General features: G+C 41.9%; 5 protein-coding genes and 1 long non-coding RNA gene across 13 annotated transcripts; 3 read left to right on the forward strand and 3 right to left on the reverse strand.

Annotated features, from left to right (window-relative positions):
- Positions 1-4,508: 4,508 nt before the first annotated feature.
- On the reverse strand, positions 4,509-9,739 carry LOC135331466 (polyribonucleotide 5'-hydroxyl-kinase Clp1-like). The gene is made up of 12 exons (XM_064526644.1): positions 9,597-9,739; positions 9,449-9,547; positions 9,279-9,392; positions 8,801-8,926; positions 8,255-8,368; positions 7,895-8,096; positions 7,405-7,494; positions 7,150-7,250; positions 6,882-7,023; positions 6,442-6,522; positions 5,287-5,380; positions 4,509-4,667 (listed from the first exon to the last, which is right to left on the reverse strand). Exons 1-12 carry the CDS (start codon positions 9,606-9,608, stop codon positions 4,556-4,558), a joined length of 1,287 nt encoding a protein of 428 aa, XP_064382714.1. The 5' UTR covers positions 9,609-9,739; the 3' UTR covers positions 4,509-4,555.
- A 1-nt stretch (position 9,740) lies between these two features.
- LOC135331465 (protein angel homolog 2-like) lies at positions 9,741-15,487 on the forward strand. 7 transcript variants are annotated; one of them, XM_064526637.1, is made up of 14 exons: positions 9,741-9,845; positions 9,930-10,030; positions 10,143-10,248; positions 10,302-10,633; positions 10,685-10,727; positions 10,777-10,916; positions 10,976-11,030; positions 11,075-11,185; positions 11,242-11,292; positions 11,372-11,588; positions 11,637-11,706; positions 11,949-12,117; positions 12,303-12,436; positions 14,629-15,487. In XM_064526637.1, exons 3-14 carry the CDS (start codon positions 10,163-10,165, stop codon positions 15,414-15,416), a joined length of 2,196 nt encoding a protein of 731 aa, XP_064382707.1. In that variant the 5' UTR covers positions 9,741-9,845; positions 9,930-10,030; positions 10,143-10,162; the 3' UTR covers positions 15,417-15,487. The 7 variants fall into 7 exon arrangements, with proteins under 7 accessions (XP_064382707.1, XP_064382708.1, XP_064382710.1 ...); XM_064526638.1 differs by having other exon boundaries at positions 9,930-10,248; XM_064526640.1 differs by lacking the exon at positions 9,930-10,030 and having other exon boundaries at positions 9,757-9,845.
- LOC135331469 (uncharacterized) lies at positions 12,635-13,906 on the reverse strand. The gene is made up of 2 exons (XR_010393011.1): positions 13,636-13,906; positions 12,635-13,536 (listed from the first exon to the last, which is right to left on the reverse strand). It is a non-coding gene; the product is annotated as an uncharacterized LOC135331469 (long non-coding RNA).
- Positions 15,488-15,573: 86 nt separating the features above from the next.
- Positions 15,574-17,686, forward strand: LOC135331467 (uncharacterized). Its single transcript, XM_064526645.1, has 7 exons — positions 15,574-15,867; positions 15,973-16,050; positions 16,136-16,315; positions 16,364-16,527; positions 16,635-16,746; positions 16,937-16,977; positions 17,051-17,686. Exons 1-7 carry the CDS (start codon positions 15,655-15,657, stop codon positions 17,541-17,543), a joined length of 1,281 nt encoding a protein of 426 aa, XP_064382715.1. The 5' UTR covers positions 15,574-15,654; the 3' UTR covers positions 17,544-17,686.
- Positions 17,687-17,953: 267 nt separating this feature from the next.
- LOC135331468 (sperm-associated antigen 7 homolog) lies at positions 17,954-19,994 on the reverse strand. The gene is made up of 7 exons (XM_064526646.1): positions 19,748-19,994; positions 19,617-19,684; positions 19,090-19,178; positions 18,927-19,011; positions 18,812-18,859; positions 18,417-18,630; positions 17,954-18,199 (listed from the first exon to the last, which is right to left on the reverse strand). Exons 1-7 carry the CDS (start codon positions 19,824-19,826, stop codon positions 18,045-18,047), a joined length of 738 nt encoding a protein of 245 aa, XP_064382716.1. The 5' UTR covers positions 19,827-19,994; the 3' UTR covers positions 17,954-18,044.
- A 47-nt stretch (positions 19,995-20,041) lies between these two features.
- On the forward strand, positions 20,042-26,849 carry LOC135331470 (regulator of G-protein signaling 22-like). 2 transcript variants are annotated; one of them, XM_064526647.1, is made up of 18 exons: positions 20,042-20,183; positions 20,285-20,344; positions 20,414-20,566; positions 20,723-21,300; positions 21,362-21,523; positions 21,830-22,307; positions 22,413-22,637; positions 22,804-22,905; positions 22,981-23,175; positions 23,253-23,336; positions 23,562-23,768; positions 23,906-24,094; positions 24,504-24,728; positions 24,906-25,088; positions 25,368-25,541; positions 25,696-25,829; positions 26,013-26,174; positions 26,261-26,849. In XM_064526647.1, exons 1-18 carry the CDS (start codon positions 20,142-20,144, stop codon positions 26,799-26,801), a joined length of 3,894 nt encoding a protein of 1,297 aa, XP_064382717.1. In that variant the 5' UTR covers positions 20,042-20,141; the 3' UTR covers positions 26,802-26,849. The 2 variants fall into 2 exon arrangements, with proteins under 2 accessions (XP_064382717.1, XP_064382718.1); XM_064526648.1 differs by lacking the exon at positions 26,261-26,849 and having other exon boundaries at positions 25,696-25,834; positions 26,013-26,153.

Below are 26,849 nucleotides of genomic sequence, written 5' to 3' on the forward strand. Positions count from 1 at the left end.
TGCATTGTCATATGACATCATCATTCCAAAATAGCTGCTAGAATATGTCTTACATTGGAAAATATGTTATAATTATAATTATGCATGGAACTATCTTATAATAATATTATGTTTCAGTTAAGATCTGAAATTTGTTGTGCAAGTACTTCATTACCTTGTGCAACTTTTGAGCTCCAGCGAAAGTGCAGGCTGTTAGTAGGTTCTGAGATACACAGAATCAATCAATCAATCAATATGATTTTACAGCAATAAACATTCACATGTACAGTGATAGATTTTGATATGATTACAGGGCAATCCTGATTGAACAGGTTACCAAAACTATTATATTTACTAGCTAACGCTTAAGAATGCATTTGCAACAAGGACATTTCAAATGATATGAACAAGGGTTTTCCGAGTCAAAGTTTGATATAAAGTGAGACCAGAAGAATTGTTTCAGATTGTGCTTAATTGTTGAGGTTGAAAGTGTTAAATCTGTGGAAGGTAAATTGTTCCATAATCTGGATATCCTGTTAAAATAGAAGTGATGGTGTTTACTCGAACTGGCAAACTTATGTTTGATGGTGGTTTTGTCAGAGCTCCTGTATAGAGATAGAGACATACTTACTGATGTCAAAACGATTTGATAGGTTTTTAAAAGATGTCACAAAAAATACAACATCCAATAGCTCCAAATGATACATCAGTGGAAGTAGGTTCAATTGAATGAGCCTCTCTTTATATGACAGGTTAGAGTTGTATCCTACTATGAATTTAGTTGCCCTGCGTTGAATCTTTTCAAGTGAAACAATATGCTTAATGAGCATTGGGAGCCATAATTGGAAGCCATAGGAGAGCTGGGACCTTACTAGAGAGAGGTACAGTTGTTTTTTAGTTGAGATGGAGTTTGAAGTAGAAAATGTTCTCTTAATTAAACCAAGTTTCTGGTAAGCCTTCGCTGATATTGAGTCGTAGTGATGATCCCATTTCAAGTTCTCTTGCAATATAATTCCTAGATCTCTATGGAAGTTTAGTTGTTTAACACTATTACCAGCGATGCATGTGGTAGGAAGAGTTGATGGATGGTTGAGAAGAGGAAAAATACATGCTAATACACTTTGAATCGTTGAAGAAGAGAGACCATTTCATAATTTTCTAAATTTTTAGTAGGAAATGTATAGGCATTGATTTTTTGAGTTTATGCTAGTCTGATTTTTGAGGACCATGCATGTACTACAATAGTATACTTTTCATTTGTGCTAACTTACAGGAGCTAGACCAGTCTCTTCTTTGCTAGAGCGGCCCTTCTTGTCAAAAATGGTGATAATTATTATAATTATACATGTACCAGTACAATTATAAATTAAGCTATCACACAAAATGCCATGCAACAAAATTATACATTAACCCTTTCATTAAAACAACAAAATTCATATATGTATATATTATGATCTAATGCATGATTTGAGAGCACATGAATTGTGTGTGTTCAGCGGTAAGGGATGACGTAAGTAAAATAACTCATACCACCCTGGGCCGGGCCATGCCTTGCCTCGAGACCAGGCCTGTTGACTTTACGTACCTCTCAGCTTTTGGAGTGATAGTTATTGCGCGTGTACAGTGTAACCTCGCGGACCCATGGAGACCCTGGCCTCTGGCTTGCGAGACTATGTACAGTGTATGTTATAATTTTGGTGGGTAATTATTTTTCAAGGGTAGACTCTATAATGCATGAACAGGCAATTTTTGCGGTTGATATTTTCGCGGGTTGGTGCAATTTGTGAATTGCACATTGACAAAACATAATTATTAGCACTCAAAGATTATGCCCACCATAATTATACATGTACCATATAGGTAGATATGCATGTGTGTGTGTGTGTGTGTGTGTGTCCACAAAGCTCCTTACATCAAGATAAATTCCTTACAAATGGCAGACTGTGAGTTGAGTGTGCATTGTTTGCATGCGGTTATATGGGTTGCATGGTATATGTGCATGCGCCCTTTACGTAGAGATAAATTCATTACACATGCAGCGTCTGTTGTGTATACATGCATGTATATACATGTCCTTAAAGTTCCTTACATGAGTATAAATCCCTTACAAATATGTGTGCCGATCACACATACATGCATGCATGCATGTGTGTGTGCATGTGCATGTACATAATTATATATATATATGTCCCTGACAGTTCCTTACATAAGGAGAAATTGCTTACAAATATAATTATAGTTGCAATTTCGTTGTATATGCATGCATGCATGCATGTGTATGTCCTGAAAGTTCCTTACAATAAGGAGAAATTCCTTACAAGTATTGTGTATCACACGTGTGCATCACATGTGTATATGCCTGAAAGTTCCTTACATAAGGAGAAATTCCTTACAAATAAATGATGGTGTCCAATTTATTGTATATCACATGTGGGTGCATGTGCATCACATGTGTGTATGCCTGAAAGTTCCTTACATAAGGAGAAATACTTTGTCAGGATATTTTCGTGATAAATTCAGTATTATAGGACTTTCTACGGGAACAAATATATCCAATAATGTTGCGCATGCGCAGCAGTCAGTAGCAGGCCTACTCTTCAGGGGACTGAGGGGAGGCTAGTGAACTCTTCAGAGGAGGCTATAGTGAAGGAGGCTATACATTTACATGCATGTGAACGTTTTTAAAATATCATAACACACTCATACAACAGATGCTTCCTGCAGATATATAACAGTTTAAACGTAGGAAAAAATACGTGAAAAGTGCTAAAATGCTACAAGAATAGTGTCAATCGGGGCCAGTTAAGAGTTAGTGTGCATGCGCATCATCATCTAAACCTTTGGCCTTCAATCTTTGCATCCTAGGAGATACTATAACCCAGCAATTAGTTAAAATGGCCGATCAAATAGACTAATTGCTCGGAAATTGACTGGTGACCGATTGTTATTTATATCTCTGCAACTGAAAAAATATAGTAGGATACATAACAGTATGCTTGTGTATGTAGAGCTCTATTAATATACTGTATGGCTACTTTTTACCTCCTATTTTGAAGAGTTGCACATCAGAGAAGGATCGAGACCTCATGCAAAGGAATGGGAATAATCTGTGAGACTTCTTGCTATAAAAGTATACTCTCTCATAGCTTGGTGTCGAGACATCTTTATAAACTCTCGGCTTCGTACCACCACCTGCATGTATAATATATACACGTGTTGTAAAATATACATACAGTGGCTCACATCAGCTGGCAGTGCACAGCCAATAGTATAGTGAGCACAGTGAACACATGCACGCAGCAGTATACCAGGAGATCACTTACTCTGCCCGATTTTGGAAGAGAGACAATTATGCATGTGTGCATGTTGATGAGGGCAGCTCTATTTGTAGGTCATTGTACAGTCTCTCGTGATCCATAACCAGCACCACATCAACTATGCACAGAATGAGTGGGACATTGACATGCAACCCCATTCAAACACTACTAGATCCACATGGTATATACATGCATGAAGATGCTAAAGCGTGCTGGTTCATGCATGCATGCACTATATAGAATGCTCACATGTAGCAACATGAATGAATGTGCATGCAGTACAGTATACAAAACAGATTGACAAATCATGGTGATTCAAGCTGAGTTGGAGTTTATGGAACACAAAGGGGGGGGGGGGGGGGTCTATAGCCTCGTCTCTATGCCACTGCAATCCAACCTCTTTTCTTAACGGAAGGTCAGGCCACGCTCAACTAACTGTTGCCCACGTCACGTCAGTACGACCCACCATGCACAAAACCTGGGACAAATCAACACTGTATCTATTAATTTCAGGAGACCAAGCTCATTTACATGCGCATATAATTATAATTATGCATGCAGTACCATGGATATAGTACATGTATGTTATATACGTACATGCAGTACAGGGTTCTGTCATAGAAAATTGTTGGTCTATTTATGCTAGATTCAATTTGAGCAATTCAAGAGAGAAATTTTACCAGAAATACATTGACAAAAACATGCAAGTAGACTATAATTATCTAATACATTGAATCAATGATAATTATATACATGCTGCACTTGCTGGCTCAACTGCATCATCTGACACTGGAATCACTTTCTAGTTCTTGGCATATCCTCTTCAGGCTCTTGCAACTAGGACCACTCTCTAGCTCTAAGTCTTTGGGACTAGATCTAGCATTAAAATAGTTGTCAGTGTACTGTACAGCTGAGCTTGAGACTCTGCTGTGGAATAGCCACGAATCCCAGCCGCCCTCGAAAATGAGACTATGCTGTATAGAGGAAATGCATGTTTTGTACTCAGTAGGGTGGCTGTAAGTCGTATGGGATCAGGGGACAACTGCCCTCCAGCCCCCCTGATTCTTACGGCCCTGAATATTATATACTACGATCATTCCTATGTAAACTGCACATTCTATTTGCAGGTGTGCTCTGGCTCAAAACATGATAATTATTAGAACTACACCCATTGCAGTGGTAGTGTACAACTTGGCTACTCCTTTACCTCACTTCACAGAAATTTCACTTTGCATTTTGAAACGAACAACTATAAGTGTTTACTCAAGGTCTAGGAATGTTATGTCACTTTGTAGGAGAAACTTTCTTGGTAATGGCCCCTGAGCAGGAGAGAGCACAGTCAGAGTCTTAGCCTCTTCATCAACTGCAGTACTGCATGGAATGAAAGCACACAACACTAAAATATAAATGGGGCAACTGAACAACAGTATATTTTCATGTACCAGTGGTCTTCGTAAATTAAAAAGATAATAATGCCATGCAACAAAACTAACATAATGAAAGCAACGCGGGTGCTGATGCCTCGGTGGAGGTGTCAAAGCTACATAACATAAAGCTACGCAATAGCTTATACACATTATATTATGATGAACATTTTTGCATTAAAAGAGAGGGAAATGATTGACATGGATGCCAAAAGTCCAAGTTTTTTTCTACGCACTCTTCTGAAAAGGCTGCAATGGCATTCCAAGTAGGCATAACTCGAGAACCAAGCAAATCTATGAATTAAAATCCGAGAAAACAGGACTAGAAGCGTATAGAAACTCTTACTTGCACTTCATTGATCCTTCAGCAGCTGTAGGAGTCCACACACACAAACCGTACACCGCGCACCGAGGCATAAATATAGCGTCATACATTAAAAGCTAGGTGTATAGTAAATTGCACAGGCTATATACTGCACATAATTATTGTACGCACGCACGCACGCACGCACGCACGCACGCACGCACGCACGCACGCACACACACACACACACACACACACTTACATGCAGAGGAAACCAGCACTGGCGGTCACAGTGAGGTCTTCTTCCAAAGTAGTAGCCATGCTCAAACTAAATATACTGTGAACCAGACTGCGGCCTGCATAACCAATTGTAGGAGAAGCAATTTTAATTAAACGAATACATCATCAAAGGATTCATAATTATGGCCATTGCCATGTAAATCATATAATTATATTATAGTTTGGGATACTACAGCAGTGCATTTGGGCTATGTTCATTTCTAATATTTGGAAGGAACGAGAATGGACGCGGACGCACAATGTAGGCCTATTATATAGACAAGCTCACTTAGCATAATAATAACCGAGCCCATAGACCACACCCTCTACGTGAATTTGGAGGCGGATCTGGCTGCTAGCTGTTTCTGCAGAATCTGTTATAGCTTTGGAAGGAGGAACTGGAGCTGGGCGAGCTAGCAGTAACAAAACTCTCTACATGCACAACATGCCAGTACCGTTTTACTAGAAAGTTTGCAAGCATCAAACATATGTGAACTTTGATTTCGTAAAAATAAAATTGCAAAACCTACTGGTAATTACACACGATCCTTGCCAGATTGCAATAGTTGGTCAATTTTTCTGCTGATTTGGCTCATTCGCAAAGGTTTTTTATCAGCAAAGTATTCTAAATACGGTACCCGACTCAAAGCATAGTAGTGCTTCCACATCCAAGCGTGCATTTTCACCGCAGAAAAACCTCACCATCAATCTCTCTATACCTAGAGTACTGAAGTGCAAACCCTCGGCGTTAATTTAGGGTTTAGTGAAGTCTAAACAGCCTCGAGTCAAAATGCTGGGGCTGCCTGCCCTCGAAAAACGCGAAATTTTGCACCTCCCGTTATGTCTCGCTATACGGTACTTCTTTTATAATCCACTTCCGTTCGTTGTGACGTCATTGTTTTACCTTTCATTTCTCCAGAAAGTAGGGACTTTGGTACTGTATATACCAAAGTCCCTACTTTCTGGGGAATAGGCGGTGCATGCGCAAGCAGTCGTCATCAGGCCCATTTCTGAGAGGAAGTGGGTGTGGGTCGAGGCTTTAGTGATCCATAATTACACGGCTATACTATTTGAAGTAAATAGACCGTATTGATAGTCTAGAGAGATATACATGCATAAGATCATTTCATTAACTTACTTGCTTCCACTGGAATCAGTTGAGTGCTCCCGTCTTCTTGTTCCATTCCAATGGGAAGTGCTGACTCAGGAACAGCAGGGGCTATGGGGGGGAAGGCAGCGAGTGAAAAAAGCAGAGTATGGAATAATGTTCTACTAAGAGCGTAATTATACGTATGGGTATGAATATACAACTGACAAAATAATATTATACCGTATAGCGGGAAGTTTTCGCGGGTGCAAATGTTCGCTATTAAATTTTGGCTCCAGAGCCCTCAAAAGAAATGTTCGTGGGTTCTAATATTCGCGTTTCAATGCCAAAAAAACCACACCCACCAATAGCTTTGAATGTGAAATACTGGTGCGTGGGAGTTTATCCCGGTTTTAATTTTCACGTTGCTACTGCTCTGCCCTCGAAAAACGCGAAATTTTGCACCCGCTTTTACTTGGCTACTCATTTACCTCCTATTTTGAAGAGCTGCACATCAGAGAAGGAGACCTCAAAGGAGAATGGGAATAATCTGTGAGACTTCTTGCCATAAAAGTACTCTCTCGTAGCTTGGTGTCGAGACATCTTTCTAAACTCTCGGCTCCGTACCACCACCTGCATATATAATATATACACGTGTTGTAAATATACATACAGTGGCTCACATCAGCTGGCAGTGCACAGCCAATAGTATAGTGAGCACAGTGAACACACATAGCAATATACCAGGAGGTCACTTACTCCGCCTGACTTTGGAAGAGGGACAATGTGTGTTGACGAGGGCAGCTCTCTTTGTAGGTCATTGTACAGTCTCTCGTGATCCATAACCAGCACCACATCAACTATATGCACAGAATGAGTGGGACATTGACATGAAACCTCATTCAAACTACTACATGAAGATGCTAAAGCGTGTGTGTTCATGTACTACGTACAGAATGCTTACATGTAGCAACATGAATGAATGTATGAAGTAATGCTTAATGCTGCCCCCACCTTCAAAAGCGTTTGCCACGTGTAGTAGTGCCTTGTAGCCACCCCCGTCCACCCAGCCACAACTGTTGATCACACAGCCACCAGTCTTGGCTACAATTAAGGGAAGACAAGAGAGCCATGACCTACATATGCTGACACGAATGAGGCCCGGGTACCAAAAATCACGGCTCATACTCAGCTCAACATACTACAGTGGAACCTCTGTTAACAACCACCTCCGAATAAAGGCCAGCTGTTATATAACGGCCAGGCACCCAGGTCCCAAATGAACAGTTTGTGTGCAAAACAACCTCTCAACAAAGGCCACCTCTGTATAAAGGCCAAAACAATGTTCCCCAAAGGTGTCCGTTATAGAGGGGTTCCACTGTATAATAAAAAAAATTGCTAAAAAGCTACAAAGTGGTGTCTATCCTAGTTGGCTTTCATAATGTAGATATGTATGGTACAAATCAAAATCAGCATTCACTAATGCCACTAATAATCTACTTACTCTGAGAGTTAGCTTGACATCGCTCCTTGAACATGCTAGCCAGCTCAGAGACTATAGTCTTGTACAGCTTGAGGTTGGGTCCGGGGCTTGAGTGGCCATAGTGGTACACCAGACACGCTTTCTTACTGAACTCTCCAGTCTCTAAATCACACGGTCGCACTACAGGCAGAATTGCCATACTCCCAGGAATGCATATTGAACCCTGTGGAAATGTGGAAAACAATTCACAGCTTGCTAGATAGTTTTAATACCATAGCTAGTGTATTCGATTTCAAAAAGTGTATTCTACAGTAGCGCTCTGTGTGTTAGAATCAAAGATCAGATGGTCAAATTCAACCACTTCTGAAATTAAGGCTCAACCTGCCCAATGTCCACATCCAGGAAGCAAGGGTGTCTGCCCATCCTCACAGCGTAGTTGAGCAAGGTCCTGCACAGAGTGCTCTTGCCCACGTCAGAAGGACCCACCACAAGAACCTGGGACAATCAACACTGCATCTAATCGAGGGTGACCAAAAAATAGAGCTACATTTACTTCTGTGAAATGGTATACACAGTAATACATGCAATAATATACCGTATTACTAGAATGTTTTGCGAGAATCAAACATATGCAAACTTTGCGAGGGTTGATCAATTCGCAAAACCTACTTGTAAATACACGATCCTTGCCAGAACGCAATAGTTAAATAGCAAAGGGTCAAACTTTCTGCTGATTTGGCTCATTCGCAAAGGTTTTTCACCGGCAAAATATTCTAGTAATACGGTAGTATCTGTGGTAGTACCAAGCGATGTATACAGTTGTACTTAGTTTGTAAGAAGGCACTTCTCCTGCCAACAAAATGGCGTGGGAGCTATCAAATGAATGACTGCATGATTACCCTATATAAAACAGTTGGTATCCCCCACCTTTGGCCCGATCCTTCCGTTTGCCTCGTACTTAGTTCTCAGCTGGTCTATAGCGGAGTGGGCGTTGAGGTACATAATCATGGGAGTCTCCCCAGACTGGTAGTGTACAGAAGGGCTCCCTATCACGTGCACCAGGTAGTCAAGGGAATAATGTACATAAATCTATTTGCCCGAAAACAACAGAACAGTTATTATTAGCTGAGTAGTAGTTTATACAGACATGTAGTGTAGCTACCCTTGAAGCCTCAAGAGCAACGTTGTGTAATGCTGGTGAGGATCAGTGGGTGGCAATATCAATATAGGCAGGGCTACAGGATATCAGAGACATAGGGTGGGTCACTGATATGGGAGGCCCGGCCTCAGCACATTATAAAACTATATACACAACTTTGGAGCTACGTACGCTACACACACACACACACACTCACTCTCAATACAGTGTATCCCCATTTATACTAAGTTAAAATGGAGAGGATATTCTCAAGGTACACCCGTACCAGGTAAACAATGCAATTTTGAGTCTGCTGCATATAGTGTAGACCTTTCCCACAGCTAGCTCTGTGCCAAACACCTCCGCACTGCCACTGATGAGCTGCAGGGAACAGAGTAGGTAGGTAATGTGTGGGGGTTGTGTTCGATAGTGAGTACCTTTATATCCAGTGTGTCATCGTTATCAACCTCCAACCTCAATTCAGTCTCTTTTTTGAGCACCCAGTCCTTGAATGAGCGACAGTCAACATCTTCGGGCTGCATCGAATATCTCCTGCACACACCCACTCACTCACATCATTCTTACCTCTGCTGACATGGCTCTGTACTGTAATGTGCGTTGTCTCCTCTAGTATGACATTGGTTGAGCTGACAGATAGAGAGGGAGCTAGAGATACCAGGTACGTACGTAGAGGGGAGAGATAACTTTTCCTATCTTTTCCTATTGAAGCACCCTCCTCTCCAAGGTGGTCATTATAGGAAGCCATATTGTGTTCAAGGTTCAATGCTCTACTCTTGATCTGGACTAGACTCGACTGTCTGCTATTAATATAAAGTGAAGTTAATAGAGCTCGAGTTAGACAATAAATGTTCTGTGTGAATATGTAGTACACTCAACTGTCAGTTTTGTTACCCTCAGGCGCTAGGCTAGGCTAGGCACTGCCTCTGGTCCTGTTGTCACCCGTGACAACAGGGTGACTTCTCAGAAGCGTGAGGATTGTCAGCATATCAGTGGAGCAGGTGTTTGCTCTGCAGTTTTAATAAATGGCCGGCTGGCTGTGTATGCAGTCGATAATTTATACTAATAATACGAAGGTGTGCTTTCATGTGTTTCTTATTTTGTACCCAATAGAATTGTCGTCGGCAGTAGCCATGTCTGGTGGAAAATTCTTCCTTCCCCCCAAAAAGCCCAAATCTTCCAGTCCACCCAAGTCCAAACTTGCTCCACACCCACCCTTGTAAGCATGTATCCATTTTGACTGTGTATGTTCAAAGTATTCACTCCATGCAGAGATAATGAAGTCACAATGGTTAACGGATGCTACTTCGAACCTCAAGATCGACCCATTCGCTCCACTAGGTCCTCTACATATAGTCGATCTGATTCAGCCTCAAGAACAATTCGCTCCACTAGGTCCTCCACATCCTCCACGTCTAGTCGACCTGATTCAGCCTCAAGAACGCATTCATCTTACTCTCCTAGACCTACCATCTCTTATCGACACTCCAAGTCGTATCCACCCTACTCACGCCCTCCCACACATCCTCCCTCCTCTGATTATCGCGATGACGCTTTTCAGAGACGACCACCGAGGCACCAAGAAGACAGGTATCCAGTAAGAGGTATGCATGCTACCACGTTATTTAATACCGGAAAAATAACCTATTTTACAGGCAATCATCGCCCTCCCCCTGACTTATTTCGTGGGCCACCAAGGTAATGTGTATGTGTAATATGCATATACTTAATTTCCATCCTTACACAGACCCCCCAGAGAGGGCTGGCCTCCACTACCCCCTCCATCCTTACACAGACCCCCCAGAGAGGGCTGGCCTCCACCACCCCCTGAGCATTTCCAGCCCCCACTATTTCCCGATCCTCACCGGAGGCTGTGGCCTGGAGAGAGTGAGTTATTCGATACTTAGAAGAAACGACCTTACGATAGTACTGTATGTATTTCACAGGTCCGTATCCACGCAACATTCCCTTTGATAGGATTAAGCCACCCCCTCAGCCAAGGTGTGTGTCATAATTATGTAATATGTGTACAACTGGATTCGTAGATCAAAACCCCGTGAATCAACACATCGTTCTTTGTCACCTCCACGACAAGTTTCCCAACCAAAGAATGACAGTGGCCCCTCCAATCAGAAAGAGCCAGCTCCTCTTTCGAAGTCAGTTCCTTACGATGTAAGTAAATTTAACCATCACTGTATCTCTGTCCACCCAGGAAACAGCGTCCTGACCCAAGGTCCGAGAAAAGGAGACCACTCCCCCTTATGTACGGTTAGCTTTGATGCATGGTTAAATAATTGCTTTCCGTATTCTTTCATTACCATAATACGTACCCTCTTGCCCAGGAGTCTGACTCTCCCTCCCCTGAGGCCCAAAGTGATTGTGAATCAGGAGCTCAACGCGTGCCACTCCCTCACACTGTCTGTGCTGTGTTACAACATTCTGGCCCAGGACCTCATTAAACGCAACATGTGTCTGTACTCCCAGAGGCTGCCCCACCATCTAGACTGGATGTTTAGGAGGAGAAACCTTGTCATAGAGCTGGATCAACAAAATGCTGATGTATGTTAAACGTTACAGCTTTTATGAAAGTTGAGTTTTATTCTACAGATCGTGTGCTTGCAAGAGGTACAGGAGGAAGCATACAAGTCTTTTTTCCTCCCACATCTAATCACACGAGGTAATCATGGCCGACTTATCTCGATGATGCATGTATATATACACTGTTACCTCTATGTACTGGCCTGCATGTGTAGTCTCATACACACACATACATGTATAACTTGAGTAAGGAACGTCCAATTTCAAAACAAAAAAAAACATATTTGATAGTGCTGCAATATGGTGTGCTGTATCCTAAGGGTTGCTACATGTAGTGCAGTACTGAGCTGTGACAATCAATACCTCCCATGCATGATGCAGGGTTTGCTGGGCTGTACAAGAGAAGGACGGGGTCTCACACTGATGGCTGTGCACTGTTCTACAAGCAAGACAAGCTGACACTAATCGAGCACAGAAAGTTGGAGTACCGCAAGAGCTTCAAAGTTCTCAACAGGGATAATGTCGGAATAATTGCCAAGTTCTCTACAACGTGAGTTTGAAATGCTTTCCAACTGCTGTTTATGTTTTTATAGCATAGCTCAGTCAGTTAAGAACCTGTAGAGTGTAGTTAGTTACATGTGCGTGTATTGTATAAGTAATTGTATATTTATAGCAATATACAATACACGCGTAATTGACTCATTGTGTGTGTGTGTGTGTGTGTGTGTGCCTCAGAGGCTGCACTGGTGTGGAGGGTATGTTCTGTGTGGCCACCACTCATCTTCTCTTCAATCCAAAGGCAGGGGAAGTGAAACTTGCACAACTTGGCTACTTGTTGGCTGAATTACATCGCATGGCAACCATTCCTGGTGAGTGCTACCCACTATAGTGCTTCAATGCAGAGTACATTGAACTGTAGTAGTTAATTATGAGCTACATGTATCCACTGTTGGTTGGTATGTTAAAGTTTTGTGCTACATGTATCCACTGTTGGTTGGTACATGTATCCACTGTTGGTTGGTATGTTCAAGTTTTGTGCATTCTTCCACTGTTAGAAAAGCACAATGTCATTGTATAGGCAGTATTGTACTGAGGTAATAAGTATGTTTGCACAAAAGATCAGCTTTTATGTAGCTGTGGTAATGAAACATCATCTTATTTATAGATTCTAGATTCTAAAAACACACACATTCTTATCTACTCCTGCACACTGTATATTCGTATTAGCCTCGATTCCAGGCTGCTAAATTTACTGAGTTATGATAATAAGCCGGACGATGGAAGTTATCTCGATTTGATCTACATCTCCATACTTTTCTTCTAACTCCATAATACCATCCTCAATCTCTTTGTCAGTAAACTCTCTATAAAAGCTGTACATCTTTCTTCGCATGAACTCGTACCAAAAGCTCTTGTCAATATTGTAGCGTTCATCAACAAGCTTCACTTCTCCTTTGAGACCAGCCTCTTCAATGAGCTTCAATGTAGGCTCTGTACTATCGACTCTGTTCTGAAGATAAGCTTCAGCTGCTCTGATCATAGGTAGCTGTGAACGGTGCGTTGTAATGACTGCACAGCCATCTTTAGCAAGAATCTTTGCTATTCCTGAAAGCACGGCGGATTGCTTTTGAAAATGATGAAAACAGTTAGTTATGAGAATCACATTGAATACTTGTTGCTGGTTTGTTGCAATGTATTCTTCAGCAGTTGCTGTCTCTGTTGTCAAGCCTTCTTTACCGTTGGCTGCCCTTATCATATCTTCTGATGGTTCAACACAAACAATAGATTTTTTCAATTCCATTGTTTTCCATATCATATGTGACAGCATGCCCGTTCCACAACCCAAGTCCAAAACTGCGTCATTCTCTCGTATTTTAACATTTGCTTTCAGTGCGTTTAGAAAGAGCTTGTAGATGTACTGATAGTAGTGGTCATAGTCTTGTGCCACATCTCTGTAGTGCTCTGGTAGCTGCAAATATTAAATGTGTATCAGTTGGACTAATCTGGCTTTAGGCTACATACACATACCAATTAGTGATTTGTTTATGACTTTAATAATTGACCTCACCTTTTGTAAAGGAGTAGACATTTGGAAACTCTCTGTGTACAGTTGAATTACTATAGTGTCAATAGTTCATGAACTCTATATAGCTCTAGTGATCAGGCTTATGACATCATACCAGGAAGTTTGAGGTGTAAGGGGTCATGAATATACTATTATACTTCAGTACTGTCCACATGATCTCCAGCCAATCAGCTTATCTAAGAGTAGTCACATGGCCATGCTTTAAGTGTGCTTATTCACAGAGGAGGTACGACGTGGCATGCAGGAGCACTTGATTAGCTGACTCAGCATAGGCCTACATGTGAACGGAATGTAATTAAAGTGCTCAATTAAGCCTAATTGATTCTGCATGTCGTACCTCCTCTGGCTTATTCAGAGGAGGTGGGACACCACTTGACCTTTCACTAACTGTGACCTTACATTCAGCCAAATTGCTTGACGTTTTATGCTGACTCAGCACACTTGATCTAGGTTGTATGGCTGTATGTGCTCATAGGAGGGTTAGATCCAGTATCCATCACAACCACCATGCAAACACAACTATCAGTCGACAGATGTAGAAAGATAGTCTCATAAATCAGCCGCCCTCACATGAGTCTCAAAAGGCCATAATTAGTGAAGGGTCAAGTGGTATCCCAGCTCCTCTGGTGTGGATTACATAATACTTAAAACGCACCTAAGTGTTTAGATGGACTCGAGGTTAACGTGGTGCACGAGGCGCAACCGAGTGCATTACATAACCGAAAGTCTATCCGAGTGCACCAGCATTATGTAAAGGGTTTAGTGCTGTCACATGATTTTTAGCCTTGTGTACAGCCTGCCATTTGTACAGACCAATTTTGTACCTGGCTACATTTCGATCTGTATTGTTATTTCATAAAAACAGTAACTTAGACATGCATGTGTGCAATGCACTAGGAAGCTCGTATAAATAGCAGATACTCATGCGTGCATATAGTTCTACATCTGAGCACTAATGGTAAATCTTTTTCGCAGATAGGGACTGTCTCCTGCCTGTAATTTTGTGTGGCGACTTCAACAGTCTCCCCAACTCTCATCTCGTCAACTTTATCACCTCTGCCAAACTGGACTACTCTGAGATATCAGCAGCAGAGGTGGCAGGCTTCGGCAAACGACGCAGGAGCTCAGGACGTGATATTCCAAAGCCTCTGTTCCCCAGCACGATGGGCATAGATAACAACTGTTGCTATAGGGAGCCTCCTACCCGTACAGAGAGAATGGTGGTGGATGTCATTGATCTCACACTAGATGATGATGATGATGGACCTTCTCAAGGCAGTGGAACACCCAAAATATTGGAGAGGCCACTGGCTCCCCCTGTTCCTACTCCACTACAAGACACTGTGTCAGCTTATGAGAAAATCGATTCCACTACTGTAACAATGTCATGTACAAATGAATCACCATCCAATTCCAATGCTTCAAGTCAGCCACATACAACTACTACATTGAATCAACGTGTAGCCTCTTCTTGTGACAACATACCACAGGTCCCTGTCCACCTACTAACACACCCGTTCAATCTATTAAACTGTGTCTATCCCTATTCGCCTAAGTCAACTGTCACTACCTTCCATCAGTCTGCTTTCGAGATGGTCGACTACATCTTTTTTACTCCTCTCACTAATTCAAAAGGTTTTCGACTTCTACACAGGAAAGCTCTTCCTAGCACTGATGTACTGAAACAGTTCGGCCCTCAACCTCATGAGTTTCTTTCTTCTGATCATCTATTCCTTTGTGCAATGTTTCAATTGATATATTAATCTTCAATGATGATCGAACACTTATTTATTTGATCTATTTTATTCAACTATAATATTATTGGTGAGTCTTATATCAAGTACCAACTATAATTACAAAATGAATACCTAGTACCTGTGTGCAATCACTTCTAAACACATTCATAAGCTAGCCCTGCCCACAAACGAGCCACTCCCCTTTTCTCATTTTCTCCTGACCCTATGTGTTTATTTTGGTATGCTCAAAAACGGCTAACTAGCTATGAGTGTATATTCAGCATTCTGCTTGTTACTGTGCCTCCTGTTGGTAATTGGTGAATCTTCATTGGAGAAAGATGGAGCACCTTGGAAGAGAAGCTCAAATGCAAACATCGCCCCACTCTCAGATGACATAGATGATAACTTCCAGTCAAATTTCAGACAAAGCCTGAGTGAAGTGGACACTCTACTGAGACCATTTTTGATACACACACAAGTAAGCTAAAGCAAGCAAAATCTGCTTACCATATCTGTGTACATGTACATGTATATGCAAAGTTTGTGGGAGGGGCTGGCACTTAAAGAAACTTTATCTCTGCAGGATGGCTTCCTTGTGCTAGTAAATGGAAGTCAAACAAGAAATTTGACCATTTCCACTACTGTCTATCAACATTTGAAGGTATAAGCTGGGTTTTTTGTAACTTGTAACCCCATGATAGTACTTGTCGTACTAACAGCTTCTCCTTTCCCGATCCCCCCACTAGGTGGTAAGTCATCTTCCAGTTAGTGCTGTATCCTTACTCCTACCAGAGCTCCTTGATGCCAGACGGGTGCTAACAAATTCAAGTGAAACACGACAGAGTCTTGTGGACCTTCGAGAATATGCTGAAAATCTGTACTCATTGATTAACTCAACATTGACAACATTTTTCACAAATCAGCAAGTAAGTACACACATCATTTATCTTGGACTATCTTACATTTTTCCTCAGTCCAATAGGCAGCAAGAGATCATTCAGATTGTCCTGGATTTCCTAACAAGGGTACTGGATGGATCCATCGACATCACTATGAAGAACTTGATGTTTCTCATGGAGTCTTTGTCCGATCACCTTGCGGCCAACTCTCAAGACGCTGTGTTGGACTATCTTATATGGTAAACGATTTAGTAAAAGTGGTAAGCAAGTTACTACAACATGCACATCCGTTAATACACACACACACGCTACACTGCCTTTACTACATTATGTTTGTGTCCAACAGTTTGAACAGGACTATATCAAGTCTGGGAGTGCCACAGAAGGTATTAACTGAGGAATTGGTTGTAATTCTGTCAGCTGATCCATTCTCTATCACTGGAAGTTTCGTACATCAGGTATACATAAATTACCACACTGTATACACTTGATACAAAACACATTCGACCACAAATCATCATTTTAATCTCTATTGTTATGTTTCACCCTTATTTTACTACATGCAGACATAATTATTATAAGTATGACTACAAATCATCATCTTTAAAAAGTAACTCTCTATTGTTTATGTTTCGCCCTTATTTGCAGTACTACGTGCAGCTGCTGAATATCAACCCAGATTCACAAAGGTCAGCTCGATCTGTACACATTGTTGTGAAGAAACCCCATAATTATGATTCCCTTCTCTCTCTCTGTCTACAGAATAATTTTGAGACCCCGTACTACCTCAACAAATTGCAGTGCTTCTCCTACTGACTCCTATCAGCCACAGCTGTTTGATACCACCCTGTTTCAATCCATCAGCAATATCTTTTACAATGACAGTTTTACCTCTCTACATAGCGAACTATCTCAAGCAGCAGCTGGAATTATATGCTCAGACAATCTAACGTTATCATCATGTACGACTGAGTCTGCAGTTAAAGGATTCTATACTCGACTGGAAAAAGGCTACATTGTGTTGATGATGATTTTTGGTGGTTTTGCAGTGTTCTTTGGAGTCATCGTGGGCTGTATTACATATGAAGACCGTGTAATGGCCTCTGAAAGGAAGACACAAGAAAAACAAACAAATTTCAAGTTGGAAGGGCCGAATGTGTTCACACCAGTCAGTTCCCTACGAGAAGATCAGGACTCAGTAGCATATCAACATTCTACAGAAACTATGAGCCCTTTATTAAGTATGAGTACGTAACTCAACCTTATAGCAATGTTTGTATAAACTTATGCGTATAATAATTATATACATACATGTAGCTACATCAATTGAGTGCTTAGTGTTGTAAAACTTGCATGTTTACTTTGTGATTTTGTTTTATCGTTTGTTGACTCACATTAGATGCATGACATACTTGGTGTACAAAGTAATGTATACTGATCTACACGCATGACAGTACTAGTTTCGCTTATAGCACTTCCAAATGTGGGACACTGTACGTAACACACATTGTGAGAATGGTGAGGGCATGCATTTATCAAGACGGTCCATTTATATATGTATGACGAAGGCCATTGATCAAGGCATTATTATATCTAGCAAGTTCACAATAATGACACTAGCTATGGATGTTCTCCCCGAGTTACCTGGCCATGGTATAAGCTCACTGTGCAGTGCAATTGTTTTTTTATCCTCTAATAATTGTTCATTAATTTGTACTGTGTATAAACAGGTTATTAAATAACACAAATCACAAACTCATAACTCTTCACTAGAATCTTTAGTTCTTTTAGTACTAGTGTGTTCTAAAGCATCATCAGTTTCTATTGTGTCCATTTTCGGTCTCTTTCTGGATTTCATATCATTCAGAGTCTGTTCAATCGACCTCAAGTCTTTCTTATTGGAGCTAGGCACTGCATGAAAAGAAGGAACACTCTTAAAGTCACGGTGGGGCAAATGCTCACAACACAACTATGACTGAATCAGATTCATCATATTCAAATCTGAGCAAGGCCACCCCACACCATAATTATTATTGTGAATCACATAACCATGGATTTAACAAAAAGAGCTGTATTAGTTGCATAATCCAAAAAACAAATTCAGACACAGAGAGAAAAACTGACTAACCGTATCCAAAGGCTTTGTTGGGCTCCATTTTGACTGCAGTTTTTTCAGTACAGTCTAGTCCACCGAGAAGATGCTTGTACTTCTCCTGATAATGAGGGGTTTCCCCGTAGCTAGGGGTGGAGGCGTGTCGATCCTTTGCCTTGCTGCTGGGTTCAATGCTCACAGTAGCAGATGAGGAGGATGAGGCCATCTTCTCCTTTGAAGGATCATACTCCTGTAGCACGAAAAAGCAGGTAATAACTTCACTAAAAAGCAATCAATCAAAACTAAGAGATGCAATATGTAGCTCTTAGATCCCACTTGAGTGTGTCAAAACTGAAAATCATATGAAAGGGGGGGGGGGAGTGTAACGATTCTCAAGATTTAAACAGTGAACTGTTTCCTATTATACTTACCTCACCATTACGTAGTGCTCGGAACTCCTCCTCAGAAGGTGGGTTCTCCTGAACAACAACAGTCACTTAGTTACAACCAGGCACATGACTAACATTTAATGGGGGCACTTCTTACCTTCTTGAAAAACATTAAATACCTATCAATTTCTTCTGTACCAAATGAATGTGCGATCAAGCCACCTGCTTCTGCGATCTCATGTCTGTATACATGTACAGTATATACATTACTATAATACTATACAGTGGCTGAAGTAACTGATACATAATTTTATACTTACGCTAGAGATCTGTTATTTTTGCTAGCTGGAGGCAGCTTTAGACGAGTTGCTTTTTGATCGGCCATGAATTTCTCAACTTTAGAAGTCACCTAAAATATAGACAGTGACATGGTAATTCATTGTGCCATAAACATATATAAGTAGTGCTATAGCCTATTTATAGTATACCGTAAGACCTCTAGTTAAATTAAGGCGACACTTTTTAATAATTACGAAGCCAGAAGTTGCTTCTTTTGGAGGTTGAAAAATTATGTTGAAGATTGAAGACCTGGTGTCGCTTATTTAGAGGGTCGCATCTCAGTCTACTTGCCTCGATTTCTAGCCGCTTAAAAGCGTGTATTTTCCAGTGGGCTAGAATCAAGGCTAGGGTGTGGCTACATTTACCTCCATTTAGGGCGCGACATTAAAAAATAATTGTCAACATAGCTGTCGCTACTTTTAGAGGTCAGAAAATAGCCTGAGCTCGAGGGTGTCGCATATTTGGAGGGTCGCCTTAATTAGAGGTATTACGGTAGCGACAAACTTACTTCTAGTTTATACTTCTCTCTTTCCTTGTGTGATTTCCTTTCAGCCATCTCTTTCTTTTCCTTAAATGCTGAGAAAATAGAAAATAGTTAATATTATATGAGATGGCGATGGTCTTTTTCGATAGATCTACCTTTCGCTATCTTCCGCTCCTTCTCACTAGCAGAGGGAGGCTTCTCCATTGAGCCCAGTATCGATCCCAGCAAATCCATGACACCTAAGATACTGACTGGTGTCCTCCCTGATTAAGGTTATAGAGAGCTGCTACAGCTAGTACAGCGCTAGCGCTAGGGAGCCTCTATAAATATACAGTAACCTGCAGCTAAATCACTAGAGTACAAGCATGTGGGGTTGGTTAGGTTGTTTATTTGTGTACTCCCCCTTTGATCACTAAGCCGGATACAGTAATCGCTTAGCAACGACAGCTAATACACCCACACAACTTCTCACAGAACTTTGATGTGCTGTCATAAAATACATTGAAGTGTAGCTATGCGATTGGACTTTCCTAGAAAGCTTTGCTGAGAATGCTACCACTACTAAGAGAGGATCTAGACTCTTCCACACTGGTAAGCAGATAGAGATCTGCCTGTGCACCACTTTTTTTCCTGATATAAGCACATGCTTTGTAGTGTTTCATGTGGCTGACTGTAGTCTATCCCACATGCAGCATTTGTACCTCAAGGATTCCACATTTGTTGAATATTTCAACTCATTCCTCCTACTACCGGTAAGTCGATCACACGTGTACACACACACTGCAAACCTCTGAGCTGAGATCAAATTTATATCCCCTCAGGCATTTTCCAGTCGTCTCTTCTTTGATGAAGAAAGTGGTTTCTTTGAACCAGTCCACGGAAAGGGGACGAAGCTATGTTGGGAGGAGACTGGTGAGGCCACACCCTCCTCCAGTCAGGCCACCCTCTACCTAACAGATGAGAATATGGGGCCGGTGAGTGGTATGTAGTAGCTAATCTCAATAGGTGGTAATTATTCTGCTATATATTTGTCATTCTTGACATCGTTAATGTTAACCTACACATCAACCTGATGATTTCCCCTCAAATACATGTATGTGAGATGCATTGCTGCTGCTCTGTTTCCACAGGCCCTTGATCGTCACCAGAGCTGGTCGTGGATTATTGAGCATCGATTGCCCCTGTTCTTAAAGAGTGATATTTTATCCGAGTACAAACTATGCAAGCTGCTTAGTCAGAGAGGACCTAAATCCCCACCCACCAGGAGCCATAGCAGCATCAGGCTTCAAACATCTCCATCAAGAAAGCACTGCTCAGATGAGAAACAGAGCGACACTTCCCTTCCATCTATAATTCAAACATCCACCAGTAGTTTACTTATCAAAGCTGCTTCTACAACAGCATTAAAATCCTCTCCCATAACTAGAGGTGTGTCTACATCATTCTCCGACATTGAGCTCACTCCTAAGAGACACACTGGGGCTATATTGGCAAGAAAGAGGAGTCAATCCATGGATTTATCATCTCTACCTATGGTCCATGATCAGAGCACTAGGTTGTCTAGCGATGAAGCAAAACTGATTGGAAGCAAATCTGGAATGAAAATGTTTTGGAAGTTCTTGCGAGGAAAAGCTGGAGAGAAGAACTGGTTGTTTTGGCTCGATGCAGAGAGAGTGGGATACCACACCAATCCCACGTATCAGCAAAGGTATACCTGCCTTGTACAAAACTTATTGTCAGTATTTGGCTTGTTCTCTACTCTTGTACAGGTTGCTTCGGGAGTTGCGTGAACGTTACCTTCACCCCAGTGGTCCACTAGCTCTTCCAGCTGAGGTCAGGAATAAGGCGGGGGTGAACAAGACCTCCAGACTCACTCTCTCACACCTGAAAGAGCTGCAACACACTCTAGTGCAGCGACTCAGGGATTATTGGTAAGGAAACATGTGTGTGTGTGTGTGTGTGTGTGTGTGTGTGTGTGTGTGTGTGTGTGTGTGTGTGTGTGTGTGTGTGTGTGTGTGTGTGTGTGTGTGTGTGTGTGTGTGTGTGTGTGTGTGTGTGTGTGTGTGTGTGTGTGTGTGTGTGTGTGTGTGTGTGTGTGTGTGTGTGTGTGTGTGTGTGTGTGTGCAGCAATTAATAATGAGTACAGTATTTGAGTAATTTTATCTGAAAAAAATGTCCCTCAATGTTTGGATTTTTGTCATTTATAAGCTAGCTATTGCAATTCAATATTTACACAGGTGCCCTCGATTTCTCACCCATCACCACGCAGAGACTGTCAATGCCACTCTGTCATCTCAGCCACGCCCATTTTCCTGTGCTCCTGTTGGCATACAAGATGGACAGCTCACAAACTACCCGAGGGTGTCCACTCCTCTCACACCCACGGGAACACAGACATTTCGTAAACTGACAAGCGGACGCACTACTAGATCCTTCTCATCTCCTACCAGTTATAGGCAGGCTCAGGAAGATAGAGGGAGCAAGTTAATGGAGCGATTCAAAGCAGATATTGCTGGCTTATCGGCAGGAGAAAGTGAGGTGAGGTCAGCGGGCTCTAGGAGTTGCTCTCGAAGGGTGTGGGAGAAAGATGACATGGTGAAAGTCGCGAGAGGTGAAACACCTCATCAAGGAGGGAAGAAATCTCACTTTGATCGAGCAGCCAAATACACACTACATCATGTGCCAGATCCCAACAGTAGATGTGCTTCAACAATGGTGAATTTCTTGGGTTACTTACTTAGAGTTCTATAACATTCCAGGCTTACCGAATGTCTATATTATATTCTATGCGTATACTAAGTTGGTGCTTTGTTGTCACAGGACAATCAATTCAACAATGGTGCGATGTGTGAGGCTCAGTGTACAATCCTGAGTGTATCCGGTACCCCCCTCCACACTGCCACGCCCACACACCCTCACACCCTCACAACAGAGGAGCAACATGCCTCACTAGATCTGTACAGTCCCCTCATCAGCTGCCTCAACACTGAGCACAGGAAAGCAGGAGGCTACTTCCAGAAACACCTCGAGAACAACCAGGAGAAAGTGAGCACCTCAATACAAGACGCTTAGTTCCTTAGTATTAGTGTTCTATTGCTCATTCCAGGCTTATATACGTACTATCCAATTTCTATATTTTCTATTCTATAGTGTTTTGCTGTCACAGGAGAGATAGTCCATTGATTTGTACTGTGCATGCTTTCTCCTGCAGGTGTTTCTCTATTGCCTGGTGTTCTGGAGAGAAGTACAAGAGTACAAGGCTCTCTTTATTGGAGCCTCTTTCAGCCCCTGTACAGTGGAAATGAAAGCCAAGGTCAGTCACTCGTCTGACTATATTAGTACGCTATACCCTGTGTTCACAACAATTAAGATTCTACCCCTCCTATAGACCCTTTATGGCCGGTTTATATCCCAAGGCAGTGAGGAGAACATAGAGTGCCCTCAGTCTATTGTAGGGGCAGTGTCAGCCAACCTGTGGCCTGCCTATGAGGACCTGTTTGACTCTGCTGAGGAGCATGCCCTCGGACTGCTACTGCTCCAGTGGGTGGAGATGGTCACCTCCGAGGAACAGACCTTTCAGAAGGTAGCTACATTCAACTTATAACTGTTTAGCTATACTGTGCTATACAATATAATTTCTCCACCCTCTCCCCCCTGTAGTTGGATAGTGCACCTGTGAGGAGGGTGTCTGGTCGAGGGAGCAGAAGAGCATCACATACACCACTGGAAGAGCTCGAGGAAGAGGTGTGTATGTGTGTGTGTGTGTGTGTGTGTGTGTGTGTGTGTGTGTGTGTGTGTGTGTGTGTGTGTGTGTGTGTGTGTGTGTTACTACTGTTACAGTACAGTATTTCCTTGTTGCATAAGTACTGTCATACGTACATGTATATTATTATCCATCACTCTCAATCTCAGATATAGCATTGACAATTATAATTATGGGATCACACAGCACTTAATCCCTTCGTGTAGCCATTCTCGGATGAGTTTGATGATGGTGGTGATGGTGACAGGTTCTTCCTTCGGCCCTCATCCTCACGGAAGATCTCCCGTTATCACTCAGGCAGTCGTCGGTCTAGTCGAGTCCCATCTGCCAGGTCCTCCGTGGGGCAGCCTCAGGACAGAGCCATCTCTCTCAATGACATCATGAAGAACAGGATAGAGCTAGACCATTTCAAGGTGTTTTGAGTGGGCAAAGTTTTCTCCAAACTGTATTCAGTAACCCCTAAAGATGTATACACAGTATTAAGTACAGCAACAGTCTGGGGTATCAGTATCCTTATATACTACTCCTTTTGTTGCTAATCGACTTACAGATATATCTGAACGAGCACTGTGCTGCCCAGGACTTGATGTGCTGGATGGAGATTGAAGCATTCAGAGGCATACCAATCAATGATAAGACCATACGCAATATGAAGGCCAAGCAGCTCAAGACTCGCTACTTTAACAAGGGCTACCTGTTTGGACCCAACAGTCCTGCGACTAAGGAGGCACAGAGACAGGTACCGTTTGACTATCGAATAATAAGTTGTTTCAATAAGTAATAGACAATATCTGGTATTTTTGTTAGTGCATGCACATACAATTGTAAACTTTGTGATTGTTGCACATTCACGATAATTTGGCTCTGTAACTAAGTGTGTGTGGTCCAATCACGATTTTTATGGAAGCTTAATTGAGCTTATTCAGATGGTATGCTCAAAATCTCAAATTGCCATTTTCAAAAGACCACGGGCTATTAAAAACAGACTCAAAATACTTGATTTTAACACATCATCTGAAAGGCCTGTCTCAGAAAATCAGAAAATAAACGTTATTGGGCCAACAAAACAAAATGGTGGTCGTTCAAAGATGCTCTATTTAACGCTATGTGTAGGTCCCCTATGTGTGTGACTGCATTTCTCCTTGCAGATAGTATCGGCTGGTGGGGATGCATACACTGGTCGTCTTCCTGCCCGCCCCCGCACCCCTGTGCTCATTGAGGCACAGAAACACGTGCGGGCAAGACTAGAGAGAAAATGGCTGGCAGAGTTTATGAAAACACTAGACTTCCTGAGTAGGAACAAGGGAGGTGTTGCCCGCAGTGTCAATGGCCGGAGGATATCTAAATCCAGCGGCAAAGATATGACATCATCTGTAAGTCTGAGTACTCTATCTGCATACAGCTTTCCGTAACAGAGGTTTCCCCCCCCAAAATTATGCAGTTTTAATGATCTTTGAATTGTACTTATGCGTGTACAGGTACACGTACACATCATTTTGATGAGCTTCCTCTGTGCTGTTTACTTTAACTTTAATTTTGCTGTTTTGCAGTATTATGAGACCTCCTTTGCTAATTCTCATGAAGCCATCATGTTTCGTAAGATACTCCACGACACGAACCAGGTGGCCCTGTTCCTACGCTATCTGGACATACGGACAATTGGCACCACATCAGGAAGGAGCTCACTTGCTAGGCAAGACGTCAAGTTCTGGTTAGAGGTGCAAAAGTTCAAGGTTAGTATATCATAAGATTTAACTCTCTTCTTGCATGGTCTATTCACTTTCGGGAATTGTTGAAACCTGCATTTTGGTCACCCGTATTACACAAGGCTATCTAATTATGTGGTTATTGCGTGGTTCCCTGTTTTGGTAGCTAATTAACCTAACGTACATGTTGTAAGTGCGTGCAACTCTTAACTTGATTGTACATTTTGTAGCCTTTTGAAGTGTCTAATGAGAATGATAGTACATACATGTACTGTCCTTGTTGTCATGATTTTCCTACAATCACAGGAGATGTTCCACGCTCACACAATGGAAAGTATGCTCATCAGCAAGTACGACGCCATCATGGCTTGTTTCCTGCAGTCCTCTGCACCTCCCAAACTGCAAGTGGATGTACCACTGTCCGTGGCTGAAGAGTTAGCCAGGAAACCACATGGACCATACCTTTTCAGAGAAGCACAGGCACGTATATACAGCTTGTACAATAGTACCGTACGTATAGCGAATAACAATAATAATAATAATAATAAGCGTTGTGAATGCCCAAAATTTCCTCTGAGAAAAATAATAATGGGTGTACCTCACAAATTAATGCTATTTGCTTTAATATTTCCAGGCTGCAGTGTTCAAACACCTGTACAGTGGCTGGTTGGACTACAAAAACTATACCAGCAGTTACAGTGCTGATGAGATGGTGGTGTGTTTGGATCATCTTGAGTCACAACTGCTCAACGATAAAAAGACAGAAAAGTGAGGTAGTTGTCACGCTAAAAGTAGGATCTAAATCAGTTAGCATTCGGTATCTATGGTTATTGTCCCTCAACCCTCGGCACCAGTAACTTATAATGAGCATTGTCTTCAACTGCCGATAAGTGTATACTGTAATAGTATTGATCATTTTGTATTTGCTGTCCAACTGTGTTTTTCGTGCAGGGACCGTCGCACGAATGAGTTGATGGAGGAGGAAAGAAAGAAGCTGTCAATGCCACGATTTGAGAGTATAGCCGAGAAAATGGAGCGAATGAGAATAGAGAACGAACGGTCGGAGACTGGAGATGTGCAGGTGGCATTCAGACTGTCCATTCCAGATCACAAGTATGTACAATTGAACACAATTATTATAAATGTACCACCCGTTCACAAACACATTTCTAAATGTTCACTCTCTCTCTCTCTCGCAGCTACACCTATTACACAACACTGCCGGAAGAGTTTGTTGAAAGACAAGACCACCCTTCATCTAGCAGCAAACCACTCCACCAGACAAAACAAAAACATAACAAAAACACCGACTCAAAAGGGAATCTGAACTCAGAGGCTGACCCTTTACCAATGGTAGTTGTCAAAGTCAAGCAGAAAGAAGTGAAAAAACATAACCAAACACCTGCTGAAGACAAAGTTGAGATGGATTTTGAAGATACTCCCGAACTTTATAACAAGCTGCCTCTAAATCCTAACAAGCAACTACCACTTCAGAAGCAGACTCCTTCAATGTTCTTTTATTCCAAGCCTGGTGTTTCAAATTCATCAATGTCTTTGAAACGGTTTCCTGTCAACCCAAGATCGAACAAGAGTGGCAGGCCTAGATCTAGTAGGCGTATGAATAAGCTTGCCACCATCAGTATGAGGAGGTCTGGTGAAAGAGGAGGATCTGCGTACTCCTATGGAGCTGGACTAGTAGAACAATCAACAATAACTGTAATGAATTTAGAAACACTATAAGTTTTGCATTTTAATTTTGACACGTACTGCAATGAATTGAATAACAGA

Source organism: Halichondria panicea, chromosome 2 (genome assembly GCF_963675165.1).
Source record: "Halichondria panicea chromosome 2, odHalPani1.1, whole genome shotgun sequence".
NCBI lineage: Eukaryota > Metazoa > Porifera > Demospongiae > Suberitida > Halichondriidae > Halichondria > Halichondria panicea.

Coding starts and splice junctions, on each gene's coding strand:
- LOC135331466 (XM_064526644.1), bottom strand. Junction 7,251..7,404: donor CGTGGCAAACGCTTTTGAAG/GTGGGGGCAGCA, acceptor CTGTGCATATAG/TTGATGTGGTGCTGGTTATG. Junction 7,024..7,149: donor CTCTTCCAAAGTCAGGCGGA/GTAAGTGACCTC, acceptor TTATATATGCAG/GTGGTGGTACGGAGCCGAGA.
- LOC135331465 (XM_064526638.1), top strand. CDS start 10,055: ATGGCCGGCTGGCTGTGTATGCAGTCGATAATTTATACTAATAATACG. Junction 11,293..11,371: donor AGGAGACCACTCCCCCTTAT/GTACGGTTAGCT, acceptor CCTCTTGCCCAG/GAGTCTGACTCTCCCTCCCC. Junction 12,437..14,628: donor TCGCATGGCAACCATTCCTG/GTGAGTGCTACC, acceptor TCTTTTTCGCAG/ATAGGGACTGTCTCCTGCCT.
- LOC135331467 (XM_064526645.1), top strand. CDS start 15,655: ATGAGTGTATATTCAGCATTCTGCTTGTTACTGTGCCTCCTGTTGGTA. Junction 16,528..16,634: donor GTGTTGGACTATCTTATATG/GTAAACGATTTA, acceptor TGTGTCCAACAG/TTTGAACAGGACTATATCAA. Junction 16,978..17,050: donor ATCAACCCAGATTCACAAAG/GTCAGCTCGATC, acceptor CTCTGTCTACAG/AATAATTTTGAGACCCCGTA.
- LOC135331468 (XM_064526646.1), bottom strand. CDS start 19,826: ATGGATTTGCTGGGATCGATACTGGGCTCAATGGAGAAGCCTCCCTCT. Junction 19,179..19,616: donor GAGAGAAGTATAAACTAGAA/GTAAGTTTGTCG, acceptor TCTATATTTTAG/GTGACTTCTAAAGTTGAGAA. Junction 19,012..19,089: donor AAAAATAACAGATCTCTAGC/GTAAGTATAAAA, acceptor ACATGTATACAG/ACATGAGATCGCAGAAGCAG.
- LOC135331470 (XM_064526647.1), top strand. CDS start 20,142: ATGCTACCACTACTAAGAGAGGATCTAGACTCTTCCACACTG. Junction 23,337..23,561: donor TGGAAGAGCTCGAGGAAGAG/GTGTGTATGTGT, acceptor CCCTTCGTGTAG/CCATTCTCGGATGAGTTTGA. Junction 23,769..23,905: donor TAGAGCTAGACCATTTCAAG/GTGTTTTGAGTG, acceptor ATCGACTTACAG/ATATATCTGAACGAGCACTG.